Genomic DNA, 12,220 nt, shown 5'->3' on the forward strand with positions numbered 1-12,220 from the left:
CGTTCCACGAATTTAGTTAAGTTATATTTAGACTAATGAATTTGAATTTGAACGAAGAATTTAAAAAAAGAATTAGAAATGGCTCCATGTAACACTAATTTGAAATCTATCATTCTTTAATAAAATATAATTCAAATTAGAGATGGTGAATTCAGAATACTTTGAATTTAAATTTATCTAAATAGATTTAAAAAATTATTATTATAAATTTAAAAATTTACGATTTCAGATCTATCAATCTAAAAGTCACTTATATATACTTCATTATTAACAAAAATATAAAAGTATCGGACTAAAATTGATTATTTTAAAAAATATGGGGCTTGTTTGGGACCAATATTGCAATCATCTATTTGTCTCCAAAATCTGTTGTATCAGTTCATCCCCTTTGAGGCACGTAATTTTTAAGGACGAAATTAGTTTTACAGAGAAATAATAGAGTAACAAACAGTGTGAGAGTAAGTATAGCGATTTTGCAATTAACTCCTAAATTTAAACACAAAAAATATCAGAGGAGTTGCTAAATTGGGCAAACGCTTTTTCCATTTCCAGGCAAAGGGGCACCTACCCTTACCCGTTTACCCGAATGGTTTACCCGACACCAGTGAAACACTGATTTCCGTTCAACGTATCTCACAAAGAGAGGGAAAGAGACGAAGCCCCAATGCGATATCTGCGCCTGTAACCAAACCCGCCTGCACTGTATCCCTTTCTCTCTCTCATTCACTCATACTGTACTTATGCGCCCTTCAACGGCCGAAAACCTAGCTTCGCTTTTCCGGTCGGCCGCTACACTCGCCGTTGGACGTTCCGAAACTTCTGCTGCCTCCGCCGCCAAGAAGAAGCCGCCCCGATCAGCCGACGCCGCCGCTTCTAAGAAGAAGAAGAAGACTTCCACCTCCTCATCATCGGCCGAGGATGCCGCCTTAAAGGAGTACGTATCATCCATCAAGTCTTCGTCCTCGTCCTCATCTGCAGCTGTCTACCGCTCGGCCAAATGCCTTCTCAAGCACTTCAAAGCGCCGCCGTCTTCGAGATTTTCTACTCCGAATTCCTCGCTACATGCTATCGTCAGTGACAGCTTGAACTCTGGCTGCGATGATGGAAATGGTATATAGAGAAATTACTGTATTGTCCTGCGAATTGAAGAGTTGTTTGCTTGAAGAATTTGATACTTTGGTTAAATTCGTGCTCTCACCTGGAATTTGTTGTCTTTCTTTTACATAGATGAATCGGCAAAGCAACTGGCGGCCCATGCATCCAGTATATTGTATGGTATGTATATTTGTTTAAATTTTGTTCAGATGTAAATGCCCAAATCAATTAAGGTGAATTTTGTGAATGCCAACTCAAAATATAACGTAAAGTTGGAGATTGTGGCAGTGGTAATTATGCTTTTTAGCTTATTGATCATTTTTATTAAGAAGTATTATCTTCTACAGCCAATTTTCTTTGTTCTTTCCTTCACTTTTTTCTGGATCAGTCGTACTAAACACATTTGTGTTAATTGAATCTCTATACTGCTTGTACATCTGCAAGTCTATGACCATAAGCATGATGTGGTAGATGATTGCCAATTTACAATACACTTTTGCATATTATGATGGCAGCTGAATGTTTTTATCTGTAGATGAGATGGACTTGGATTGGGACGACGAGTACCAGGACGAGCACTCCATGGGGACTGTGATGGACTTCCCATGGTTGTCAAGAATGTCAAATATCAATATATCATTGCGGAGGAAAGAAGTCTCACGAGAGAGGAAGCAGAAGTGGGTTTTTAAGAACGCACAAACTAGTCGCTTTGGCCGCCTAGTCAAAATGTGTGCCAGGAAGCTGGGACCAGATGCTACCATTGAAGTATTTGGGAAATTGGGACGAGAAACTGGCTTGAAAGAATATAATGCATTAATTAAGGTTTGCATAGAGACGGCAAGGGATACTACAGATGAAGATGTTTCATTAGAGCAGATTTATAAGGCCTATCAAATTCTTAAGTTGGTAAGGGAAAACGGTTTTAATATCGAAGAAGAAACATATGGACAGTTTCTGATGTATCTAATTGATTTTGGTATGGTTGAAGAGTTCTTTTTCTTCCATGAACTAATCAAACATGAGAATCCTGATTCACTTCCACGCTTAGCTTATTATGAAATGCTGCTATGGATAAGAGTCAATAATGAAGAAAAAATACAAGAACATTGTCATTCTATTGTGGCTGATGATGCTGAAGAGAAATCTTATCTTCGAGGTATTTTCTTCACATCCCCATTCTTTACTTGTTTCCTTTGTTTTGCAACATTTATTCAGAAGTGAGGCTATTTCACGTCTTTTTCATCATGTTGTGACAGTTGTTTTATGCTAGCACAAATCTTATCATTTTAGTTTCTTTTCAGTTTTTGCTTTCATTTTGTTTTTCTTTGAGTTCAATGATTTCGCTTTGTTGTTTCCCATGGCGTGGATGGGGAGAAGATGGGCCAGGCTGTACATTTTTAATATTGAGTTGTTGCATTTGTTCATTGCCAATGTTCTATTTTCAGATACGCGTGTTTCATTTTATTGGAGGGAATTGAAGACCTTCCGATCTTGTTAAACAATAGGACTTTTCTACTTCCTCATATTTTTCCGTAATTATCCCGAGGCTTAGAAGTCACAGGGGTTATATGGTTTTTATGTTAAACCAACATTCAAGTGGTATTTGGCCAAATTCCAGTTGCAACTTGTTTACAAGACCTTGAAGTTGCATATGTTTTCAGCCTTACTTTATTATTATTATTATTATTATTTTTTTGACTTTAGTTGGCACTTCTGTTGCAATTAAATACAATCTGCCAATCATATAAAAATTTTCTTTCGTCTTAAAGCTGTATGTATCTGGATATGATGACTGTTCATCCTTTGAAATGAATACAATCTCATTATTGTGTTTACTTTGCTGATGGGGTCGATATATTTCGCATATTGATGAAAAATGACCTTAAGTTTTTTACTATGGTGTATGTTCCCTACTTCTAGTGACACGTGTATACTTAATTTTCCTTCAAAATTCAAGATCTCAATGTGTTTTTAAATTTGGAATTGGAAATCCAAATGATATGGTGGAAGCTATGATCTTTAATACATTCCTGTATCCATGATTTGGTAACAGTTCTGACTTATTGACTAATCTGCAAGTAGTTATTCAAATCTTAGTCTTGCTATGCTGCAGAATGCTTGCTGCCGGCATTGGCTGAAGGTGATCGCAAGCAAGAGTTTTTGATGCTACTGGAAACTCTCGACATAACTAAGGTTACGTCAGTTGCATCTTTAGAGAGTATCTTCAGGTCTTTGGGGAAGCTTTCGCTGGAACTTTATGCAGAAAGACTTCTGCTGGTTCTGAAAAGAAGTGGTTAGTATACAAACAATGATAAGTTTTTAATTTTCACGAGAAATAATTTCATTTAACATTACAAGTGTTTTGTGTGTCTCTTTAATCATTGTGGAACATTGTGCCTATTGCTAAACCATACGTCTAAGGTATCAACTGTATGGTTTCTTGAACTTGCTTGTTCGTGTATACCTGAAGCAGCCTATTTGAGATATCTAGGGCTTGAAATGGTGTGCTTTGGTCTGTATACATATACTTGCTAACATGCAGATGTGCTATTTGTTGTCAAGTGCAGATACCAGAGCTGGAAACATCTCAAACTCCATCTGCGAATATGCACTTAACCTACCTAATTTAGCGGTGAGGAACTTCTCATGAATGCTCCTGGTAAAGTCCTTGAGTCTGTAGTTTTTGAGGTGGTTCTGCTTTACAGCAGTTCACTCTTTCATGAAGCATAAATGTCTTGGGGGAGTCTTTGAAATCACAACAGAATATTGATTGTACTATTGCCTCCATTTTTGTCTAATTTAGTTTTAGTCAACTCCAGGGATAAAACTTCAAAATATAGTATGTCGGATGGAGCAACTACTAGAGCCTAGATCATATGTGCCAATTGCCTTTCATGTATGCTGCCTCTGTACATGTTAGTGAGGAACCATGTTTACCTGTTGATGTAAAACGAAAAAAAATATTTAGTATTGCAGTGGACTGATAGATAGCGGTGGCTAGGGACGCAAATGGGCAGGTGGGGCCGGGTTCAAAATGGGTTAAGAAAAGGATGGGATCTGGCTTAGGTTGAACCAGGTCCCCGTGGACCCAATACGAAAATAAAAGTATTTCATGTTGCTGAACTAATCATTTAATTTCAAAGATTTTAGTGACTATAAATACCTTTTAGCCTATATTGTTGCAAGCCAAATGAAATTGTTTAGACATTTTTTTATGTATTCACTGGGTTAAATGTCTACGAGTGTTGTGGTAAGTTTACACTTTCACATGTCAGTTGGAGTATTTGGGGGATATTTTTTCACATTTTTCATGTCTGTGTAACTTTTATCTTCTTAGAATGGTTCTAGTTAATTTGTATATTTATATGTGATTTCGACTCTTTCTAGATATTCAATTCACTTTTGCATGCTCATAGATCATTAGACATCTTGTAGGATATTTTGATGATTTTCCACCTTAACATCTTGTTTTTAGGCATTTAGGCCATAATCATCATTTTGTATGTTGAATACCAATGTGTTGTGTAACTTGTGTTCTAGTCACTATAAGTGCTTGTATTTATTTTCAATAGTAAAGAAAAATAGAAGATATATTTTCTAAAATCATTTAATTTTTTGTTAGACCCAGATGTATCCAGTTTGGACTCATTTCAGATCTAGGATCCAGTCATACCTAGTAGAAGCCAGTCCAGCCCAATCTAGAAAGCATGTGACCACTGGTGGTAGCTTGCTTGATTCAGCTGTAGAGAACTTCTATCCCAAGCAAAAACCAACTGAGACAATGTAGATTTTGCCTTTGAACCACCATTTTGGGAGTGATATTTTTATTATTCATGAGATAGTTTGCTTCCAATATTTACGGTTCATCTCCTATTTCCAGGACATCCTAACCAAAGCAGTTGACTTTTTTTTGCACAATCATTATTTATCTTGTTGTGTGTGGCACATCAACTTCTCATTTTGGTCTGGGAACTGCTATTTTTTTTCTTAATTGTGTGTAGTCTCTCTAGTTATTGATACACAGACCTGACTACATACTTGGTATCTCTGAAAGGTTTTGTATGGAGGCACACTTTTCCTAATTGATTTTTCCTCTTTGTTCGGCCATCTTGCCATCTGTTGGATGAGAAGGTTGAAGATATCATCATGAGATTCCAAACATTACACAATAAGTTAGAGGTGTTGCCCACTTCAGTACAATATGAGAAGCTCGTTAGATACTGTTGTGAATTCCTCAAGGTATGTGCACATTTGATTATTTTAATTTATCTGATTCCTACCAGGAAAAAAACTCCCAAGCGACGCAAACCTCGCTTGGTGGTAGGCTTCTTATGAAGAACGCATACCTCTTATCTTTTGATATTTAAGTTTCTCAACTAGTGTATGCTGCGAAATATTGTTTAGGTACATGAGGCGCTCTACGTAGTTGCCGAGGCATTCAAATCTGGTGTTGCTTTATCGATAGAGATATTTCATTCAATATTAGATGCTTGTGACCAGAGCTGCGAATTTAATCTGGTATCCAACTTTTCTCTCTGTCTCTATAGATAATTCTTGGATTGGATCCATAACGATGCATCATTTTTCCTTTTCAACTAAAGAGTTTGTGTAAGTCACTGATTGAGTGAAGCATCCATAATTATATATGACCAAGTTGAGTATTTTGCGTATTGAGCATTTGGTAAGTGTTTCTTTAATTATTTGCTGTCATATTCAATTTTCTTATTAATGTAATATTTACCATTATTTAGTTGATGAAAAGAAGTATAAAAAAAAAGTGAAACCAATGCCAAATTTAATGAAAAATATTTCAGTAGCCTGAATATGGGTTTAAGATATACGGAGACTTGGTTTATTGCATAAATCCCTCAAATCAACATCATCCGAACAAAAAAACTATGGGTGAACTCAAGAAAAAATTCTCTCCTGTCTAGTTTGATTTGGGATTAGGAGCTTTAAGTGAACTTCAATCAAACTTAATTACATTGTTTACTCTATAATATGATGCAAAATCTTGAATTCTCATTGTGAAAATTGGAAGTTACTCAAGGAGTTCACAGAGGATCTTGAGCTTCAAAATTGATATTCTTAAGAGAGAAGGATAAAAGGAACATTCTCCACTTAAGTATTTATAAGCGATTGACCTGCTTGCCTACCATATTATTAATCATGAATTTGTTCCTTTTTTCCCTTTGCTTGTAGTTTTCCTACATTGAATTTGTGTGTCATGTTATTTTGTGGAATTTCAATTGTGCAGCCAGGTTATTGATTTTTAGATGATATTGATGTGATTTCTTTCAATTCTTAGGTTCATCAAATCAATTCAACAATATCTTGCTACAATGTGAAACCAAATAATGAGACCGTCAGGAGGATGATACTTCTATGCGTGAAGATGAAAGATGTAAGTCTCTTGATTTGGTCTATTAAGCTTAATGTGTGACAGCTTCTATTTTATAATTTTTTCACTATTTGAATGCAGTTTGTAGGAGCATATGGATTGATCAATGATCTGGAAAGAATGAACTTGACGCCAACAGCTAGCATGTACAACTGTATACTGTCTGGATATTTCCGTGAGGTTGCATAGTTTCTTGAATGCAGTGGCGTTTTATTCTTGCTGAGTAGTGTATCTGATTATTGTGTTACTGTGATTGCATGGCCTATTGACTGAGAATTGGGACAAATTGTCAATGCAACTATGTTTGTCATTTTGAGGCAGTTCAATCTATTTTCACATTCTGTCAAATATTTTGAGTATGCTCTCTGTGCTTCTCAGTTATGAATATAATATTGGTCAAACAGGAACACCTACTGGAAAGATATGTGCCTTTGGTTTTTTCTGGAGTGCTTGCCTAGGTGATATTTATGTATTCTTAATGAAACTTAGCGCAATGAATATATATGCTAAGTTGTGTTTCCATTCAGCTGTAATTTCTGTTAATATCCTGTTTAGGTGTGCTCTAGTACTTGCTCATTCCACGTTGAAATATTTTTGTGGATTTGATGTCTCAGTATCTTTTAGGAGATTATTGACCTCTAGCATTGTGCTTTCTGAACATTATGTTTACTCTGAAAGAAAGTGCAAATGGTGTAAAATTTTGGCTTTACAGTACAGTATTGGTATTGTAGTGAATCAAACAAGTAATTTTATTAGGTTTAGTTTGGTGAAGATACTGAAGAGATGAATTCTTAAAAATCTAAGTAATTTCTGATGAAAACTATGCTAGGTTGACTGGCACAGGTCGGGGATATTATATTAATCAAGATATAACAATCTTCTTTTAATCATAATATTTGAAGGGATATCAAGTTTTAGGAAGCAGTTACTTCGATTACCCAATAAGATATTCTAATTTGGCTGTATGCCACATTGATAAAAAAAATTGTAGAACTGATAAGGATCATTCATGCATCCATGATCTGACCTGAGTGTGTGTCTGTTTTGCTTCTTGTGCCATATTTTGTTAATGATAAACTGAGTGCCAGGTTCTTTTGCTTATACAATTTTGATGCACTAGGATTTTGCAAAGTTTTACCTTGATAATTATGGAGAAGTTTTGGTGGCTTACATGAGGAACTGTCTGTGCAGGGTTCTGCTTCTAGTTGTTGCATATTTTGTTATTGACTTTCTGTGTTACTGAATCTTGCAGAAAGACATTCAGAGTGCTAGGAATGTTCTCAAACAGATGGCAGATGCAGACGTGAAACCTGACACTCTGACTTACAGCTGTCTCATAGCAAACAGCCACTGTGAGAAGGATATAATTAAGGTTGTCTACAATTTAGTGTAGGTCATAAATCAGTTCATCAATAAGCTACGCATCAATGAGATAGAATGAGGGGTCATATAACAGATAACAGCTTCACTGTTTAGAACTGATCACATAAAATGGGTATTCTTTCATGTCAATAATGGTTTGGTTAAGCTAAAGCTTGAGCATTAAGTTTGACATTCCGTTCTGCTTTTTGCAACATTGCATTCACATTATATTATCACATATGGATCTTCAAACATTGAACTTGACTAAGAGGGCCCTATCACTTTGAGTAGTAACTTTACATGTTATCAAACAAGCTGAAACTATTAGTCACTGTCTGTGCTTAGTTTCAAGTGCTAAATTGTGTTATCAAGCACCCTTCAATGAACTTGGTAAGATAGCCTCAGTTGATATGAATTTTTTTCCATCTACAATATTCTCCTTGAAAACTAGCTCTGCGTTGAATCCCTCATGAAAATAATCTCTGCTGCGATTTGCATGATTTACAGTCTCATTTCTGATAGTTGTTATGTGGTGATCTGCTTGTAGTTCTGTAATGACATGAGGAACTCGGGAGTTCAACCCACAAAACAGGTTTTCATGGCCCTTATAAATGCTTATGCTTCCTGTGGACTATTTGAAAAGGCTAAACAGGTATGAATTTGTGTAATTCTTTTGGTCTCTGCTTCAGCTACTCCTCAAAGGAGAAAGTTCTCCTGCACATCTTGTTGTTGACCAAATAATTGTGATCAGGCTAGGCTGGAGGCAGTGTCTCTTCTTCTACTTCTGTAATACGATACTGTTGATCACTGTGCAGGTAATCTTGGATAAACGAATACCAGTAAAGTACTTGAATGACATCAAGAGTGTGCTCATTGGAGCTCTTGCTTCAAATGGGCAGTTATCTGGTGCTCTTGAATTATATGAAGAAATCAAGGCAGCCAAGTCCGATCTAGATCCCAAAGCTATTAAAAGCCTTATTGTAAGTTAATGCTGCCTGCTTGATGATTCCACTGACATTTTGAATGAGCTCATAAATCTTAATGCTTCCTAATCTTGCAGGAACATTTTCAATCTGAAGGAGAATTGAATAAATCGCTTCAGTTGCTTGAGGAATTAAACAACTCACCTTACTGGATTCATGCCTGCTTCAGCATCATCTCATATTGTGTTCAACATGAGAATTTGAGGTTCTTTTGCTCGATGGCCTGTGTTCATGACATTTATTTACGTAATTCTGCTGGTTAAGGTTATCTTTTTTTGTTTCAGATCGACCGTTGATTTACTCAAGAAACTGAAGAATAAGTTCATAAATGCTGAAGTTGACCCAGAAACGCTGTTTGATGAGGTACTGGCATTGCTTATCCCCCTTCATTTAGCAAGAACTAGATCATTGAACTATAATTGCTGGTGCAACTCTTGTTTACGGCTGAAAATGTTTACCACCTCCATTATTTGAGAAATTCTTTCTGACTTAATTGCATATGACCTTATCTTTTTTGCTTAATTATTGAGTAGGTATTCTGCTTATATGCTGAGAAAGAGTCAACAGGCATGCAGTTTGGCCTCGATTTACTTCAAGCTGTCAAAGAAGAACTTGGTGTTCAACTTTCCCGGAAAAGTCTCGATTTTCTCCTTAGCGCTTGCGTGAATGCAAAGGATTCCAAGGCTTCATTTGTGATTTGGAAAGAATATGAGACAGCTTGCCTGCCTTACAATGTTTTAAGTTACTTAAGGTAATACTGCTTGGTTCCTTTTTGTTGTTGCCAATTGTCATTGCCTCCAAGGCTCCAAGCTATCTTTGGAAAAGGTTTTAGTGCTAAAAGTAAAGGTCTTCCTTAAGCTATCACATGATTTAACAAAATGTAGGTCATGGCAACTGGATATTTTTGTTTCTTCACATAATTTTTGTTCCTTATACCATCGGTGTCCACTGTTGAAAAACGTGCAGGATGTATCAGGCTCTCTTAGCTTCAGGAGATAGACAATCTGCAGCAAAAATACTAAGTAAGATGCCGAAAGACGATCCCCATGTGCGTTGTGTCGCGAAAGCATGCGAAAACACGTATATCAAATCCCCAGCTGTTGAAAAAAAGAAAAGAAAGGCACTGGTGGCAACGCTGGGACTATTAGATGGGTTAGAAGCCTAAACTGAGTAATGAAAGACACAAACATCATTTGGTATTGGTGGTGTAAACTTGTGACGGGGTATCCTTTCTTGTATGCCAAATGTTTGTATCAGAGGCTTTCTTCTAATCCCACCTTGCTCTGATCTTTAATTTTGTCCTACAGTTAGCCAAATATTCTACCATTCGCTGCTTGTAATCGGCAAGTTTCAGATTGTTTCCCAGATTAGTAAGGCGTTGAGGTGAGTTTATAAACTCTTTGAATATCTTTATTTGATAGCTTAAGCGATGTTGTAAAATGTAAAGCATTCGGTATGTTTAAAAACAGGGTGAAATTACAATTAGCTCTCTTTCATTTGGTACAAGTACGAATATCTTTTTGTTATTTGAAAAATTACAAACACCCCTTTAAATAGAAAATAATTATGTAACCCTTAGATGGTGATGTGGACATTATTATTTTATCTTTGTTTATTTTTTTAAAAATAAAAAAAAATTGAAAAACTATAAAAAAAAAAAAAAGGGTTTGAGGGTGGGTAAAATAAATAATCTAGAAGAATGTTAGCTCATAAAAATATTTTAAAAAATTATAAAATATATATAAGATTATAGTTTATAATTCAAAAGGACTTTTGTGGTTAGTTTATCACAAAAATGGGATAAGAACTTAATGGAATTGACTCATTGTTAATTGAATGTTCAAATTAGGGGGTATTTGTAATTTTTCAAATATGAAAGTATTTGTAATTATGTTAAATTTCAGGAGAGGTGATTTTTTTTTTTTAAAAAAAAAAAAGATGTTTGGAGCATGAGCTTATGAACTCTTTTAAAAAAATTGGGATTTTTAAATTTATTTCCAAATTTTGAAAAAATTAAAAATTTGATATTCTAATATTTTTTTTAAGTTTAATGACTCTGTTTTATCTAAGTAAGTTAAATTTTTTTATTTTTAAGATAAATTTAATATTTGGTAAGCTCTAAAAAATATTTAAATGTATGACCTTATAAAATTTCTTAAATAAGTTGAAGGAAAGCATCTTTAATTCGCTGAAATTGGAAATAATAGTAATGGTAAATTAAAACAGATTTTTTTTAAATTTGTTATGATTATAAATTCTTTTAGAATTAGTAATTGATTATTAAATACTCCCTCGTAATAATTTATTATAGGGATATTTGTTAGATAATTTTTAATTATAAAAATATTTATAATTTTTTAAAAAATAAAAAATACTTCTAGTTATTGCAAATTTGAGCCAGGTGTGATTTTAGCCACATTGTAAAGTGGGTTTTTGGCTTGCATTTGAGTTGAGAGGAGAGGATACTCCTTATATATGAGTTTGGCGATTTTAATATTTGGAAATCTGCCATAGTGCTCGGAGATAACAGCAACATATTTAACTCCTCTAAAATTATCAATAATGAAAGAACTCCTCAAATGAATTAACCCAATCTTTCCCATTATAGTTCATTATATATCTTCACAGCTCAGTATAATTTTCTTGCAGATTCAAATCCTGCTCTAGTCAGAACGAATTAGCAACGAGAATTGCCTGTCTGCAGCGCGCCTTCGCCTGTTCCAGCCTCTCATTCATAGTTTCTTCTTTCACAGCAGCTTTAACCATAGCCAAATCCATTTCCATCAGCTTCAAAACTCTGCACAACTCAGTTACCATTCTCTCCTCAACTTTCCCTTCATCTCTCAGCACTTCCGCCTCCTCTCTCGCCCTCTCCGCCACGATTTCCCCCGCCGTCGCCAACAGCGCCGCCGACCCAAACTCCCTCTCCATCAACTCCACCAGCTTCTCCAGAAAATCCATTATCGCATACCCTGTCGGCTTCTCCAGTGGAATGGGCTTCGTCCGCTTCCACCCTATCTCAAAATTCGGTGGCTCCGGCTTCACCAGCCCTGTTCTTGATTTTCTGTCACGAATTATTTCTGACCTTCTCCGTTTCTCAATTGGGAACTTGTCTGCACTGACGGTTGTTTCTAAGCCTGGGTTAGGAAATTCAGGTTGTTGAGGATTCGAGTTTGAGGTGCATTTGAGTGGGAAGTGGTTTGGTCGTGAGATGAGATGAAGAAAATGTAATGGTGGATTTGGATTTTGATTTTGGTTTTGGGAGGGGATGATGGTGAGATGCAAAGGACGTGGGAGTGGGAGGAATTGGAGGATATTGGAAGCCATGATGTGGGTGGGGGGGGGGGGGGGGGTGTGTGTGTGTAGTCAAGAACTGGAG

General features: G+C 35.8%; 2 protein-coding genes across 3 annotated transcripts; one reads left to right on the forward strand and one right to left on the reverse strand.

The window, feature by feature from the left end:
• The first annotated feature begins 533 nt into the window (after positions 1-533).
• Positions 534-10,347, forward strand: LOC105176723 (pentatricopeptide repeat-containing protein At4g04790, mitochondrial). Of its 2 annotated transcripts, XR_002288278.2 has the most exons (17): positions 534-1,110; positions 1,228-1,275; positions 1,631-2,251; positions 3,209-3,388; positions 3,663-3,727; positions 5,227-5,334; positions 5,500-5,613; positions 6,404-6,499; positions 6,578-6,676; positions 7,749-7,868; positions 8,406-8,510; positions 8,674-8,838; positions 8,919-9,046; positions 9,126-9,204; positions 9,375-9,592; positions 9,808-10,064; positions 10,149-10,347. XR_002288278.2 is itself a non-coding variant. In XM_011099621.3 (16 exons), the coding sequence occupies exons 1-16, from the start codon at positions 741-743 to the stop codon at positions 10,004-10,006; spliced, it is 2,715 nt and encodes a 904-aa protein (XP_011097923.1). In that variant the 5' UTR covers positions 534-740; the 3' UTR covers positions 10,007-10,237. The 2 variants fall into 2 exon arrangements, 1 of the variants encoding a protein (XP_011097923.1); XM_011099621.3 differs by having other exon boundaries at positions 9,808-10,237.
• Positions 10,348-11,421: 1,074 nt separating this feature from the next.
• CRR41 (potassium/sodium hyperpolarization-activated cyclic nucleotide-gated channel protein) lies at positions 11,422-12,198 on the reverse strand. The gene has a single exon (XM_011099620.3). It carries the CDS (start codon positions 12,166-12,168, stop codon positions 11,509-11,511), a length of 660 nt encoding a protein of 219 aa, XP_011097922.1. The 5' UTR covers positions 12,169-12,198; the 3' UTR covers positions 11,422-11,508.
• Between the last annotated feature and the right edge of the window lie 22 nt (positions 12,199-12,220).

The sequence above is a fragment of the Sesamum indicum genome, linkage group LG13 (genome assembly GCF_026168435.1).
Source record: "Sesamum indicum cultivar Baizhima isolate 11 linkage group LG13, ASM2616843v1, whole genome shotgun sequence".
In the NCBI taxonomy this organism is placed as follows: domain Eukaryota; kingdom Viridiplantae; phylum Streptophyta; class Magnoliopsida; order Lamiales; family Pedaliaceae; genus Sesamum; species Sesamum indicum.

Coding starts and splice junctions, on each gene's coding strand:
- CRR41 (XM_011099620.3), bottom strand. CDS start 12,168: ATGGCTTCCAATATCCTCCAATTCCTCCCACTCCCACGTCCTTTGCAT.
- LOC105176723 (XM_011099621.3), top strand. CDS start 741: ATGCGCCCTTCAACGGCCGAAAACCTAGCTTCGCTTTTCCGGTCGGCC. Junction 2,252..3,208: donor AGAGAAATCTTATCTTCGAG/GTATTTTCTTCA, acceptor GCTATGCTGCAG/AATGCTTGCTGCCGGCATTG. Junction 6,677..7,748: donor TGTCTGGATATTTCCGTGAG/GTTGCATAGTTT, acceptor TGAATCTTGCAG/AAAGACATTCAGAGTGCTAG.